General features: G+C 40.6%; 1 protein-coding gene across 3 annotated transcripts in view; it reads right to left on the reverse strand.

The window, feature by feature from the left end:
* Positions 1-272: 272 nt before the first annotated feature.
* Positions 273-14,396, reverse strand: part of CERT1 (ceramide transporter 1) — a 49,434-nt gene continuing 35,310 nt past the window's right edge. Inside the window, exons 9-18 of one of the 3 annotated variants that reach the window (XM_035099505.2) lie at positions 13,176-13,262; positions 12,553-12,645; positions 11,957-12,034; positions 8,586-8,681; positions 7,743-7,875; positions 7,584-7,654; positions 4,903-5,031; positions 4,666-4,795; positions 2,723-2,859; positions 273-1,955 (exon numbers count right to left, since the gene is read on the reverse strand). In XM_035099505.2, the coding sequence (XP_034955396.1) occupies positions 2,732-2,859; positions 4,666-4,795; positions 4,903-5,031; positions 7,584-7,654; positions 7,743-7,875; positions 8,586-8,681; positions 11,957-12,034; positions 12,553-12,645; positions 13,176-13,262 (945 nt within the window). In that variant the 3' untranslated portion in view covers positions 273-1,955; positions 2,723-2,731. Of the gene's footprint in view, positions 2,028-2,722; positions 2,860-4,665; positions 4,796-4,902; positions 5,032-7,583; positions 7,655-7,742; positions 7,876-8,585; positions 8,682-11,956; positions 12,035-12,552; positions 12,646-13,175; positions 13,263-14,396 lie in introns of all 3 variants that reach the window. The other 2 variants (XM_035099504.2, XM_035099506.2) reach the window with 2 other exon arrangements.

Genomic DNA, 14,396 nt, shown 5'->3' on the forward strand with positions numbered 1-14,396 from the left:
AAGGGGCAAGCAAGGGGGGAAGACCCATCCCTCCAACTCCAGAATTACGCAGGAAGAGGAGGGGCAAGAGGATGGGTCTGCCAAAGCTTTTGTGTTGGAGAAAGACGCGCCAAAAGCCATTAGGAGGTTCTGAAACCGACTGACAACATCGCTCCGTGTAAATAGCAATGACTTGAGCACTGTAAATACGCAGCACCAATAAAAGAATAAAATGCAGAGCTGCGTAGCGTCGTTACTCTGAAGTAGTCCACTCCGGTCACTGTGACACCGGCATTACCCCATAGGCACTTCTCTTCTACATTTTCAAATCATGATCAGAATTATTCTGTAATAAGGCATATTCCATGCACATTATTTAGAGAAAGGCAAATAAAGGAGACTAAAAAACATGGAATCTGTGTGCATGTGTATAAATCAACCATAGTGTGTCTACCTTAGCATATCCAAGACACACCAGCCATACCCAAGAAAATTTGCTTCCAACCTCAACGATTTTCATCAGCTATATCTTCATTAAAAAGTACTGTCTTTGTTTTCAGGCATCAGTTACTCTATATGAAATAAGACTTTCTGCTCTCTTTTCAAAAATATATCCAAATCTCGTCTCTCTCTCTATATATATACACAAGTTGATCTAACAGCTAAAAAAACAAAACAAAACAAATCCTCTGAATAATCTCCATTTAAAAGCACAACCAACACTCAAAAGGACGACCAGTCTTTTGTCACAGTTCACTTTTCATGTTATTTGTTGGCATCACAGACAGGCATATCCTTGAAAGTTAAGTTCTCACAGCAACTAAGGGGAACTTTGCTTTTTCGCTTTTATGGATTTTTTACATTTTACAATGCAGATTGTGGGTGGGTGGGGGGCAAATATTACATGTGTGAAAGGTTGTATGTATGAACTTCATAGCACAGCTTTATTGAACAGAAAACAAACAAACATGCAGGACCAGAAAACAGCATATTTGCTCTTTCTTTGTGACTGGGAATGTTATATTATGTATTCCAATTTACTTTAATAAATATTACACAGTGTTAACTTCTTGCAGCTTCAGGAAATCAGATTGCAAGAAAGCAAGGCCATCACACACAACCTGGGCAAGACACTTTTTTGGGTGCTCACGCCTTCCTGCTCACGTCCTCTACCTATTTAGAAATTCTGGATCATGTTCAAGAACTAAATTTCTGTAGCACATTTTACACAACTAAAAAATACAATAGAAATATAAAGATATCTGGGGGAGGGGGAAATAAAGCTTTTCACACTTACTCCATCAGAACCCTGAAGATCTTCATAGGAGCAAGACCATAGAAAAGGCAAAGTCGTAAGGATCTCAACAACCCTCTCATATTAAGAGATGTCTTACATAACAATATGATTTATCATAGAAACCAGCAGCAATGAACTATGATTATACAAAGCAAACAGAAAATCCCCCCCCCCCGAAAGACAGAGTTTACTGAAAACCTTAAGGAAAAAAGTTACAACACGCAGGTTTTTGTGTATATAAAGCACATACAGTATGTTATATGTGCATTTGTCCTTTGTGCTTTTTTTAGACATACACAAAATGGAAGCTGTGCAAGAGTCTTATGATGAAGATCCACAGTAAACAAAAGCTTTTCAAATTATTCAAAAGTTAAAGCAATAAACCAAGTTGGTGATCCAAAAGTTGTATTTTTCTTCTCTAAAGCAAGCAAATAAAGTAGAGCCACATACATGTATCAACACATGTATTTTGTGTTTTGTTTATAATTACACACCAATTCAGCAAGGTGAGCTAGCAGAAGACAGTGAAAGATCAGCGCCATGGCATTGCAGTATTTCTTCAGTTGAGTACAGAATCCAGGACTTGGGTCATAAGACTGTAGATCCTACGTTCCAGCTTGGAGCATTCATTTTGGTTCATTTCTCCATGTGGAATGTTCACACAGCCTTGTTCCAATCACTGGGGATGGAGGAGGGAGGGGAATGGATGAAAGCTTCAGTTCTGATTACCACCAACAAAGCTAAGACGGAGCTATAAAACATGAAAATGTGGAAAGCACAATAATGTCTTTATTATATATTCCCCATTCATGGTTTCATTTGACAGTTCAGAATGAAGAGATTCTGTTGAGTATTATATAACAATAAGTGACACCCACAGAAAGGACAGAAGGGGGGGGGCTTAATCTGTGGGCTTAATAATGAAAGCACCACCTGACATTTTATTTATTGTTCCTTCTGCATTTACTAGCAGACAGATTGCCAGCAAGGTTACCTCTTTACATTACCCATTCCTACTGTTTCCTAGCTACATGATTTCTTAACTGATCATTCTTGGCAGCTGGAGAAACCCACTGCACCGCCTTATAAGGGGGCAAAAGCAAATATGTGCACTTATTGTTTCTTTTACAGTATATGAAACACAAGGAATCAAACTATACCAAACTTCAGATATGCTTCAGGACAGCAACATTGCAATTTCAGTTTTCACCGTATTTCAGTGACAAAAGCAATTCCCACAAAGTATGATGTTGATTCTCACATTTTACCCTGCAACAAATAAACATCTTTCTTGCCTCCCAACACAGGAAGATTTCAAACTTACTGCACCATTTTAAAATTACATTGTATTTCCAGAATCTTAGTATCTCTTAATTATGCAATGGCTGTCTCCAATGGCAATAATGTTGCAGCAAATGTTAATTTTGACTTAACATATTGCATTACCTGTTAACACTAGAACAAAATAGGCTTTCCTGACGTTTTCTCTTGCACATACGATGTGAACCGCTTCAAGAATTTTGGGTACTCTCGCTTTGCTACTGCCCGCAACACAGAAGCTGGTGCCCAACCTCCAGGGTTCACTACAAATAAAGATGAGAGTGATGTATACACTGAAAAGTGACGTTGCATATATAAAAATGCAACTAGAACAATACACCCATTTTTATGCAGAACAAATGATTTTATTAAGAAGGCCTGCTTTTCATCAGTTTCATCAGTTTGCCTCAGTCTTTGGGCATATCTGAATACTGCACTTGAACTTATAGGCACAGAGGTTGAGAGCAGCAATTAACAACCCAACAAAGTTTTCTTCCGATCCCTGATGAAAGTGGCAGATGTCTTAGTCCCTGTTGGGATTGCACAGAACTGTGTCCAAGTGTAGAGTTTATTAGCTATGTGAAGCAAAGATTTCCCTTGCATAGGGTTGGTCCACTCTGACTTGTGTACTCTGTGGGGAAAATAAAATCTAAGGAAGCAACAATGTGGGGTTTCAGGGGTCCTTGAGCAAAAACTACCCTTGATGCCTGAGCAGCTTCACCTTCAGGTGGTGCAGGACCAGAAGAAAGTGCTTTTGTGACATTAGCCATAAGGGCACGAAAATATTATTAAAAAAGTAAATCCTGAGATGTGGATCCTCCTCCAGCAATTACTCATCCTCCCACACTTCAGATTCAATTAACACTACAGACCTGATCAGAGAGCCCTTGAATGGCTAAAATGTGTGTGTGAAATAGCATGAAATTATGTGAGTGTGTGCTGCATACATGCATGTGAGAGTATGTGTCCTGTATGTATGTGTGGTTCGTGTAGGGAGCTGGAAATATATTTGCAGCTAGATGAAGTGTAACTGGTGCCCACAATTCATTACATGTGTTTGGAGGTCCAAAAAGGTTCATGATCCCTGGCTGCAGCATAAGAAGCATGGTGAATATCGATGTAAGAACCAGTGGGATCCTGCAACAAAATATTGCATGGTGGAGCAAAGGAAATTATGTACAAATATAAGATCAGCAAAACAAAAACCTAGACAGAAATACATGTATCATTTTTTGTAAATTTAAAGTATAGTATTTATAGAGAAAAGAGATTAAATATATGTACCACATTTAGTAGCGACTAGGCTATGAAACCCAAGAGCTACTTCATCCATTGCACCCCAAATAGTAAGTGCAAAAAAATGTGAAGGGTGAACGCATCTAACAGATACACACCTATCAGAGAGAAGGTTTGTCTGTGGCCTCACTGTTCATTGTAGGAAACCTAGTCTTGTTGATATGTGAAGTGGACAGAAGGCATTTAGCCAAGTGTACTTACTGGTCATCAATGGGTGGGTTGAAACCCACTAGTACTACGGTAGTGGGTGGTGGCCTGATCCAAGGTGGGTTGCAACAGGAGCACTACCACCATGCAAATATAAGGTAAAAGATTAATGGCCCCCAAACGTTTGTGAGTCCTATGTCTGAAAATACCTGTTCTAGTGTCTCGGCTGCCTGCCTGCCTTATCTCAATTTTTTTTTACTTCAGTACCACTTGGATTTAACTTCAGTTTCAACTAGGGATGCCATACGTCCGGGGAAATCCGGATCTATGGCAGCCCATGACAGCAGTGCCTTTTTTGCCGATTTCCCATAAAAATAGCTCAAAAATGGTATGGTTGTTCAACAACTTTTGGCAAAACTAAGAAAAGCTCAACAACCCCCCCCCCCGGGCCAAGCGCTCAACCCTAGTTTTAATAGTCCTTAAAAGACCCTTTGACTAGATTGGCTCAAAGTTGCCTCATTTATATAAATGAAATAGCGTTCCAATTTTTAAGTTCCCAGTTTATTATATAGAGCGGGGCTTTTGCAGAAACTCAGTTTGTACTGAAATGTGTAGACGTGCCTTACCATTTGCTACATAGGTAATCTTGCATAGGATGTTGTCTCTGCTTATCTCCTTGTTCGCTTCTGGTGGGCTTACCAACGTCTGACATATCATAGCAACATTTATTTTGGCACGAACACATCGATTGTTCAACTGTCAAGGAATACAAACATTTAAAACTGTTATGTTGCTAAAATACTAATTAGGATGAAATATTTGTTAAAGCAAGAAACACCCTCAGAACTGGAATATACACTTACAGGAGCACTATCATGATCCACAGAGAAGTTGCAGACAATCCATGTTTCACTATCGTTTTCATTGAAAGCTGGTATTTTTCTAATAGCAGACAAATACAGCACATCACGTTGAGAAGCAGGCCACACTCTCTAGAAGAAAAGAAAATGGTAAGCATATTTACAGCACTTCAGAGCACTTAAACCACTCCACACACATTACCTTATTGTAATCCTTACAACAATAACAATTCTCAGAGTGGTCAGCTGTGTTAGTCTGTTGCAGCAAACACAACTAACATTTACAGTATTTATTATACCATGAGCTTTGATAGGCCTGATTTACACATCATGCTAAACGGAATCATGGGTTATGGCAAATGTTCAAGCTCCCAGAGAGGCTCCTTTGCTTCTTTCTCCCTGTTGTTCTGTAATTGTACTGAGCTGAGCCATAGCTTGGCTGAACATGGTGGGAACATTTTGAGTTTTGGGGGAGTGTTGTGGGCACCAATCACAAAATAGCTACCATGGGAGTGTGTGGTGGTCAGCTATGTTCTGATCGTCGAGATCACATAATACTGATCACACACATACACAGAGCGAGTGTTGAATTGAAGACTTGCCAAGCATGTGCTCTATCACTAGACTACTGTCCCTCTCCCAAGTATGACACACCATTATTGAAGATCAAAAGGAAAACAGATTTAAATACCTAACGAACCAAAAGTTTTATGAGCAAGGTTATTATCATTATCATTATTTAATGTATCTCGCCTTTCTCCCAAGGCAGCTCACAACATTTAAAAACATCATTATAAAATGTGAAATAATAAAAACAAGCTAGTTAAAAATAGTTTAAAGGTAAAGGGACCCCCTGACCATTAGGTCCAGTTGTGGACGACTCTGGGGTTGCGGCGCTCATCTTGCGTTATTGGCCGAGGGAGCCGGCGTACAGCTTCCAGGTCATGTGGCCAGCATGACAAAGCTGCTTCTGGCGAACCAGAGCAGCACACGGAAACGCCGTTTACCTTCTCGCCAAAGCAGTACCTATTTATCTACTTGCACTTTGACATGCTTTCGAACTGCTAGGTGGGCAGGAGCAGGGACCAAGCAATGGGAGCTCACCCCATCGCGGGGATTCAAACCACCGACCTTCTGATCGGCAAGCCCTAGCCTCACTGGTTTAACCCACAGCGCCACCCAAAACATGTTTAGTTCCAGCATTCAAATACAGTTTGCCCTGACAGCAGTCCAGTGGTCAGCAGTGTCTGCACCTTAGTTTTCAAAGGCCTGTCTGAATACCAAGGGTTTAGCCTACTGGTGGAAGGACAACAAAAAGGGAACCAATCTAACCATTATTGGAAGGGAATTCCACAATATGACAGCACCTGTCAGGAAAAAGGTTCTCTCTTGTGTCTCTAATGCTGATGGGACCGAGAGAAGTTGCTCAGTCAAGGATCTTAGCATCCGAGCAGGTTTGCATTGGGAGATATGAGCTTCCAGGTTTCCTGGGCCCAAAATGAATGAATCGGTAGCCAGTGAAGTTAACTGGCCCCAGTCAGCAGTCTGGCCAGAGCATTTTGAACTAGTTGAAGCTTCTAAACACTTTTCAAAGGCAGCCACATGTACAGCGTGTTACAGTGGTCCAGCTGGGATGTAACAAAGGCATGCATGCATCACTGTGGCAAGATCTGACATTTCAATAAATGAGTACAGTTGGCACATGGACACTCTCCTCCTGTCCGGTTCCCAGCATAAATCATCCACCAAGGTGACCAAAGCTGTCTCCTTTCTATAATGAGGCCTAAAGCCTGACTGGAATGGAGCTAGATAATTGGTTTCATCCTGAAGCTGAGAGGCTGCCACATGCTCTAACACCTTGCCAAGGAATGAAAGATTGGTGACTGGTTGACAATTATACCGTGGGATTCAGAGAGAGTTGTTGGTATTTTTGAAAAAGAAGATGTCTAACCAATGCCTCTTTCAGGCATGGTTGGACTCTGCCTTGATTTAAACAGGCATTCACCACCACCCTTATCCATGCCACCAGTCCCCCTCACAACTTCTTTTATAAGTCAGGACTGGCAAGGGTCAGAAACACATGTGATAGGCCTCACCCCTCCACAACTTCAGGTTCTGCAAGTTGAAAGGTGTTCATTGTGACTGGACAAACGGGGGCTGAAGGAAAGGGAATAAATCAAAAAAATTCCTTGCTACTAAAGAGCAACAGCAGACATAGAATTTTTCACTGTCCGATCTGGCCTGCTATGCATAGGTGCCAAGTTCCAGATTGAAAAATCTGGGATCAGCAGCGCCGCAGCACCGGCAGTCGCATCTACGCATGTCCGGAAGTGCGTAGAAGCAACTTCCAGTGCCGGTGCGGCACCAGAAGAACATGGCCGCCGGCAGGAGCTCCGTAATCCGGGGGAATACGGGGTATTTTGCCATTCGGGACACCTGCGGGAAACGGTAAGAAAATATGGGTGTTTCCCGGGGAAAACGGGGTACTTGGCAGCTATGCTACTATGAAGAGTTCAGCAATGCTTCAATAGGCTAAACCACACCAGAAGGGATTGAATTTTTTTTTAATAGCTAGACTGCTTGTTTCCTTTCTTTATAGTGTACATCATTTTTCGTAGCATACATGGTACTGTGCAGTCCTATGAAAAAGCTACTGAGTATAAATGCAAAGCCTTAAGCCTTACCTTGTGTGTCTGGTAGATTATGATTGCATTATCTGCTAAAGTTTCTACTACATGGAAATTCTCAATGGTTGCTAGAAAGGAAGGAAAAATATAATCAAAACAAACAAACAAATAGCTAAGATTTCTGTACACTATCCGTACCAACAGAGGGTGACTTACTTTCCCAATCATTACGAACATCAACATTCCAGAAGTAGTGGCAGACCTCATGCCCTGTGACGCCTTTGACTGCATGTGTGGCCTTCAAAGGATCGAGAACAATGCCGTTTTCTTCCACTTCCCTCCTGTACACCTTTGAATAAATGTAAAATGTTTGAGAACATTTGCTTGGTTTCATCCTGGAAACTAAAGGCAGTGATACGAATAAATATTATGTCCAGGATGGGTCTGAGTTATTTAAATATAAATATCCTGTAATGCTACCTCTAAATATTAATATTAAAAATGGAACCTGAAGCACAACATAGTGGAGCCTTCCAACCTGCCACCCTCCAGATGTTTTAGACTACATAAGTCCCAGCCAGCACAGCTGTGTAGAAGCAGAACACCAAAAAGAATCAGCAGGATGCCTGTGCTCAAATCCAAACCCTGCTTTCAAATTAGCAGGCAGCCTAAGGCATGTTAGCAAACAGGAAGGCAGTAAGACATACACAAGAATACTGGGATCCAGTATTATTTGCAATATTCAGTTGAAAATAAGGACTTTGATTACATGTATGGGGGGCGGGATCCAAATGAGGAATGAAAAGGTGGTGAGTAGACAACTTTCTCAAAAAGGAACAAAACTTGTAACCTATCATTTGCAGAAATTTCCAGTTCATATGCCATTTGCTGTTAAGGAACTGTACCAACTGTAGCCATCTTATAACGTTATCTTTACTTAATTTCCCCCCCCTATACTCCCCTTTGATACAAGAAAAAATTCAATCTATTGCATTAGTGCAATAAAACAAATGTTAGTTTACATTTCCAAAATATAAACTGTTACAATGGTCTACAAACCTTCATTTCACCTTCTTCAACCACCAGCTGCCAATTAGCATCTCCCCCCACATCCTGTAATGAATAGGTCATGTGGTTCTGCACCATTTCTTCCACCTTCCGGAAAAAAGAAGAAAAAGAAAAAGCACATTTATGAAAAAATATCAGTCACTGTGTGGATTTGTGGGGGGTGCTCAATGAGCCATCGGTAGTCGAACATCTGAAAGAGATCGATTTGGACAAAGGAATTTCTGAAAGCAAGCAAGCATAAACTACAAAGGATTCAGACAAAGGTGAGTCTCCTTCCAAAAATAAGATATTATTCATATCTCACCTAATGATCTTAGAGTGGATTACACTTGGGTAAGATACAATGCAGTAACAGAACATAAGCAAGCAATACAAATGTTTTTCTTTTTTTAAAAAATCATTACCAGCTATCTCCCTTAATCTGAAATGTATAAAATCACCACTGTTAAGGAAAGGCACATTAACCACCTCCCAGTGTCTATACCTGTCTAATCTCAGGGGGGGGCATTCCAGAACTGGGGCGTCACTACTGAGAAGGTCCTGCTACAGATACCAGCCAACCAGACCTCCACCAATGATGGGGCTTCTAATAAGGCTTCCTTGACAGATTTGAATAAACAGGCTGGCTAATATTGGGATGGACACTCTCTTTCAGGTAGTTGGGGACCAAGGCATCCAGGTTTTTATATGTCAAAGTCAACACCTTAAATTGGATTCAGTGAGATAAAGGCATCAAATGCAGATGCTTTAGAATTGTTGCTCACAGGCCACATCCACACCTGTGCAGCTGCAGTCCCTGGAGCATCTTGGACAGCCCCAAACAGAGCACAGTGAATTTCTATCTCATACTTCTTGTTCTCTCTTTTAGAGTGCCCTGTTTCATACATAAAGTTAACTTGTTGTCCCCCAGATTTATGAAACTAGATTCTGTAAGCCAACAACAAACAATTGTTTCAGATTCTGGCCAGCTGGCAGTAAATAAGCTAAGCCACTGGGTCTGGATGATCAAACAAAGCATTATGTGCAAACCAAGCCAGTCAGTAGCAATGACTCCTAGCCAGGGAGGTTCTCAGCCAGCTCAGTTTGTCAAGAGTTTGTGTGCGGTGCGTGCCCAACTTCCGGCACAACAATGAAAACTCAATTTTGAAGCCCCTAAAAATTATGCAAGTGGAATTCTTTTTTCATGCAGAATTCGTTCACAATGTTTACTATTTTGCATAATTTTTTTTTTTTTTTGCTGGTCAAGTAGTCGTGCAGAATACTGAATCCCTTTCCACAAATACCACCACTCTGGTTTGTGAGATCCTTTGCAGGCATATTCCACATGCTTTCAAATATATCCTTGTAGTAAGGGTTAAACATTTTTTTAAACAACCAGCCAAGATTCCTGTGAATTATGTGCCTTTTCTGGGCTCATCCAGAATCACAAAAAAGGACACAGCATTGTCCATAGCAGCATTCAAAACTCTTTAGCACCCTGGTCAGTAAACCATATATTCTACTACTTAACCATCACATATCTTTAACCTGATTTGGGGGAGATGAAGTTTGCTTCGCCAGGCAGAAGCAAAAAAATAAATAATGGAAGGGGGCCACCCACTTCCTAGAGATATTTTCACTCCTGCCTTTGTCCCCAGATAGAGAAGTATCACAACCAGTGACTGCATGATGACTGTAATAAATTTATGCTGGACTGTATTACTTGTCATCTATATAAAGGTAAAGGGACCCCTGACCATTAGGTCCAGTCGTGACCGACTCTGGGGTTGCGTGCTCATCTCGCATTATTGGCCGAGGGAGCCGGCGTATAGCTTCCAGGTCATGTGGCCAGCATGACAAAGCCGCTTCTGGCAAACCAGAGCAGCACACGGAAACGCCGTTTACCTTCCCGCTGTAGCGGTTCCTATTTATCTACTTGCATTTTGACGTGCTTTCGAACTGCTAGGTTGGCAGGAGCTGGGACCAAGCAACGGGAGCTCACCCCGTCACAGGGATTCGAACCGCCGACCTTCTGATCAGCAAGCCTAGGCTCTGCGGTTTAACCACAGTGCCACCTGGGTCCCGTCTATCACCCAGAATAGGGCTTCTCAAATTTCCTGCCGTTAGGGCTACCTGAGACACCTGAAAATTACTTAGGCCTACCAGGCAGAAAACGGTGGTGCTGGGGCAGATCCAGTCACAAAATGATGGCAGGCAGAGGTAGAGTTTGGCATAATCAGTTGCCCTACCATACTATCCACCCAACCCTCTGGAGTAGAATTGGGGGCTGCAGGGGGGGGAGAGGAAGGGGAAATCTGGCTGTATAAGTGGAAGTCCAATGGATAGCACCATTTTAGTCTACACAGAACACTTTCCATAGGCATTGGTCTAAGAAGGTACATCATCAACAGTTAACACAGATTTGGTTTGGTTTCCCATATGGTTTGGTTTCTAATATGGAACATGTGGTGCATAATTCTCAATTGAATTCTAACTACAAACCAACCGGCTATATAAAAGAACAGTGAAAGATCTTCAGACTTTTACTAGAACCACTACATAGAATTTAAGAAACATTTTACAGCAGTATTCATTTCTAATGGATGGAAGAAGTCTTCTGCAATTTGGAGCAGCTAAAGAAAACTCATTTGCAAGGAAAAAGCAAGACAGAGGAAGTCGGTGTCTTTGAGCCTGCTACAAATATAGTTTGTGTTGATATCCCATTTTAAAGTCAACTGACCACTAGTACCGGTATAACTCCAACATGAGGTACTTACTTAAGAGATTGAAAATATTCAGTATTCTGATGTTTCCAAACAAGGGAGAAGATACTAACTGCAGACCTCCCATAGTAAATTTCATTAGGACAGTTTAGGCTTAAGTTTAACTAAATTTACAAATTTAACAATTAGGATTTTCTCAGCTCAGACGCTTGGGAAAAGTGGTGCTGCTCAACTTAGAAGAACTGCTTTGTTGCAAATGGAGAATTTAAATACATTTGGGAACATCTTTGGTTTATATACAACAGTAGCTATTTTGAAACCAAATTCCTCTGCATCCTACACAGACCAGGTGTCCTGCTGCTTTTATGGTAAGTTATTCATATCCAGAAAGCAGGATATGGAAAAGCTAACATGTTTAACTTATGTTCCATAAATTAATACTGCTTCGTTTTCCAGAAGAGGACCTTGGCATGGAGTGCTAGGTGTAGAAGTAATGAAACAATATAAAGTTCTGGAATATGCACTTCCTTTTTATGGGTTCATTTGCAACTTGTTTAAAACAAGCACAAATGAGCAATGTAACAGGGGAAGCAGAGGCAATAAAGAAGATGAAATGCAGCATAAAGATATGTAAAGCCACTCTGTGTAATCATACAGTACCTGGGAGCTGAATCTGTGAACATCATCAGAGGCACTGACTAGATCAATGGAAGACATGGAGGAAGAGCGACTATAGGGCTAACAGGGACAGACAAAGAAAAAACCAAGTAATCAGAACAAAAGCACAACAGAGCATTCAGTACCAACTTCCAAGCACAGGATAATGAAGAAAAGGAAGAACAAAAGCATCGTAAGCAGTGAGTACAGCAGCAAATGCTGACTTCATTCTCCCAACATTGCCCTGTACAGAATTTTCTCTCCCTGATGCTAAATGATGATGGTTAGATTTGATGCACAATAAATTTTCACCGGCTCAAAATGCACCATCATCAACAGGGTGCAAAATAAGGGCTTGTGGAAATTTGAAAAAGAAACTTTATCCCCAAGTTGTGAATTTTTAAAGCTTAATTTCCAAGCACAAAAGTTTAACAGAAGAAGTGTTTCAAGGTCAAGCCAGCTTCCTTCCCCCAAAGTTAAAAGCAATTTCAAGGACCTATTAGGAACAGCAATGGATTAGATTATAAGCAATTAATTCCAGTTACATTGGAATACAACAAAATGATTTCCCATCAAGGAGAGCCTAGGAAACACCTTACCTTTGGGACAAATCTGTGAGACCCCACACCAGAAAATGCATCACCAGGTGGCAATGATGATGGCCAGTGTAATCTGACCTTTTCACTCTGGGACTAAAATAACAAGGTATAGTTATTAGTCTGTAATTTTGGATGTATCGTGTAATTTTGGATGTAACAATTACCACAGAAATGCTAAAAATAATTATCTATCTATGGCAGGCACGACATGGCACTCCAGCCCGTAAGTTAAGAATGCAAAGCCTTAAAGATAATGGCTGTGCTGCAAACAGACAGCAATTGTCTCTTGTCTGTAATATTAACAAAATAGAAAAGTTACAATGCAGGGAGCTTAGTAAACTGACCTAAGTTCACTCTGTTCATAATAAAGGTATTGTAGCACATTCACATGTATAGCACTCTGCCAAGCTACAGCAGAATACTACTATATTTGCTCTGAACACATATTTTTACATAATAAAGTGGGATTCTAAAATAAATGAACTGAAATGTTATATTGGCTGCATGAACCCACAGACAAGGTTATACTTCTGACAAGAGCTTAGTATGTGATCTTAAAGGGGCTTAATTAAACTCCACTGTGGCATACATGCTCTTCACTTAATTAGATAAACATCCATTACCTGTTCTTCGATTTTGTCTTGCCTATCAAGAGCAGCTTCTACAGCATCAAAGAATTCTTCTTCATTAATCAGACTGTTGGGACCCTCCTATAACAAACACGAGTAAAGGTCGCTAACAGGTACAAACTGACATTTTTAAATAAACCAAATGAACAATTTCTTCATTAAGGGGAAAGTATTTCATTAAAAATGCTTTTGTAAAAAGCTGTTTAGACAATTAAAAATAAAAATAAAACAATTGCGTCAACTTTCTACAGATCTGTTTATATCATTACCTTTTATGCTTAATATTTATAGTATAGACCTTTTACATATTTATAATAAGGTGGTGAGAACATGGGATTCTATTACTGCCTTCCCATATTAAGGTAGTAGTTCAAGCTGCTTGTTAAGCAAGAGAACTACCATACAGGGATCACAAGACTAGATCTAGGTGAGTCCTGGCAATCACAATTTTAAGAGGACACAAACCCAAGACTAAAGGACAAGGAATAATAAACATCAAGGATACTGGAAGGCAGAAAATGCCACTAAGCAAGCAAATATCAAATGCGAACTGGTGGTGATGTGTTAGAAATTCTGAAGTCCATAACTTTTCACAGCTGGCATTATTTGATATCAATTCATGCTGTGCATCTTGTATAGACAACTGTCACAGAAGTTAATGCTAAAATCTCCACTACTGAAATAAATGGTTCTTAAAGAGCTCAACCTTGACTGGATTGCACCAAGGGCGCTTTGAGGGGCCATATCTCATTTCTGAGCAATGTCCTTCTACTCCTACAAAGGTTTGGAGTGCCTGTATCTGTTACAGTCTCTGCTACCATCTTTATTCACATAACTGCTGGGGAACAAAGTTCATAAGCAGCATGAAGCAGTTGGGCTAGTTTTGCATCTTTTACTCCCCATGCATTTTTACACAATATATATCTGGCACTACCCACACTCTGGAGTTTGACACACACATTTCCCAGTTCTCTTTCCTACACAGCAGCATAAGGAGCTGGAGGAGCTGAAGTACCAAGAGCAAATCTGAATAATGCTTAAGCATATACATGGAAAGTTAGGCTGGCATCTATTTCCTGTTCATAAGAGTACATGTCCTAGGTAATGAGAACAGAATCCTGATTTAAGATGGACAATCCTAAGCTCTCTTACTATTCTAGCTAAGGGTTTATATTCAAGATCTTAGTTGCAAAAACCTTCACACTATAACAAAGG

Source organism: Zootoca vivipara, chromosome 11 (assembly GCF_963506605.1).
Source record: "Zootoca vivipara chromosome 11, rZooViv1.1, whole genome shotgun sequence".
Taxonomy (NCBI): domain Eukaryota; kingdom Metazoa; phylum Chordata; class Lepidosauria; order Squamata; family Lacertidae; genus Zootoca; species Zootoca vivipara.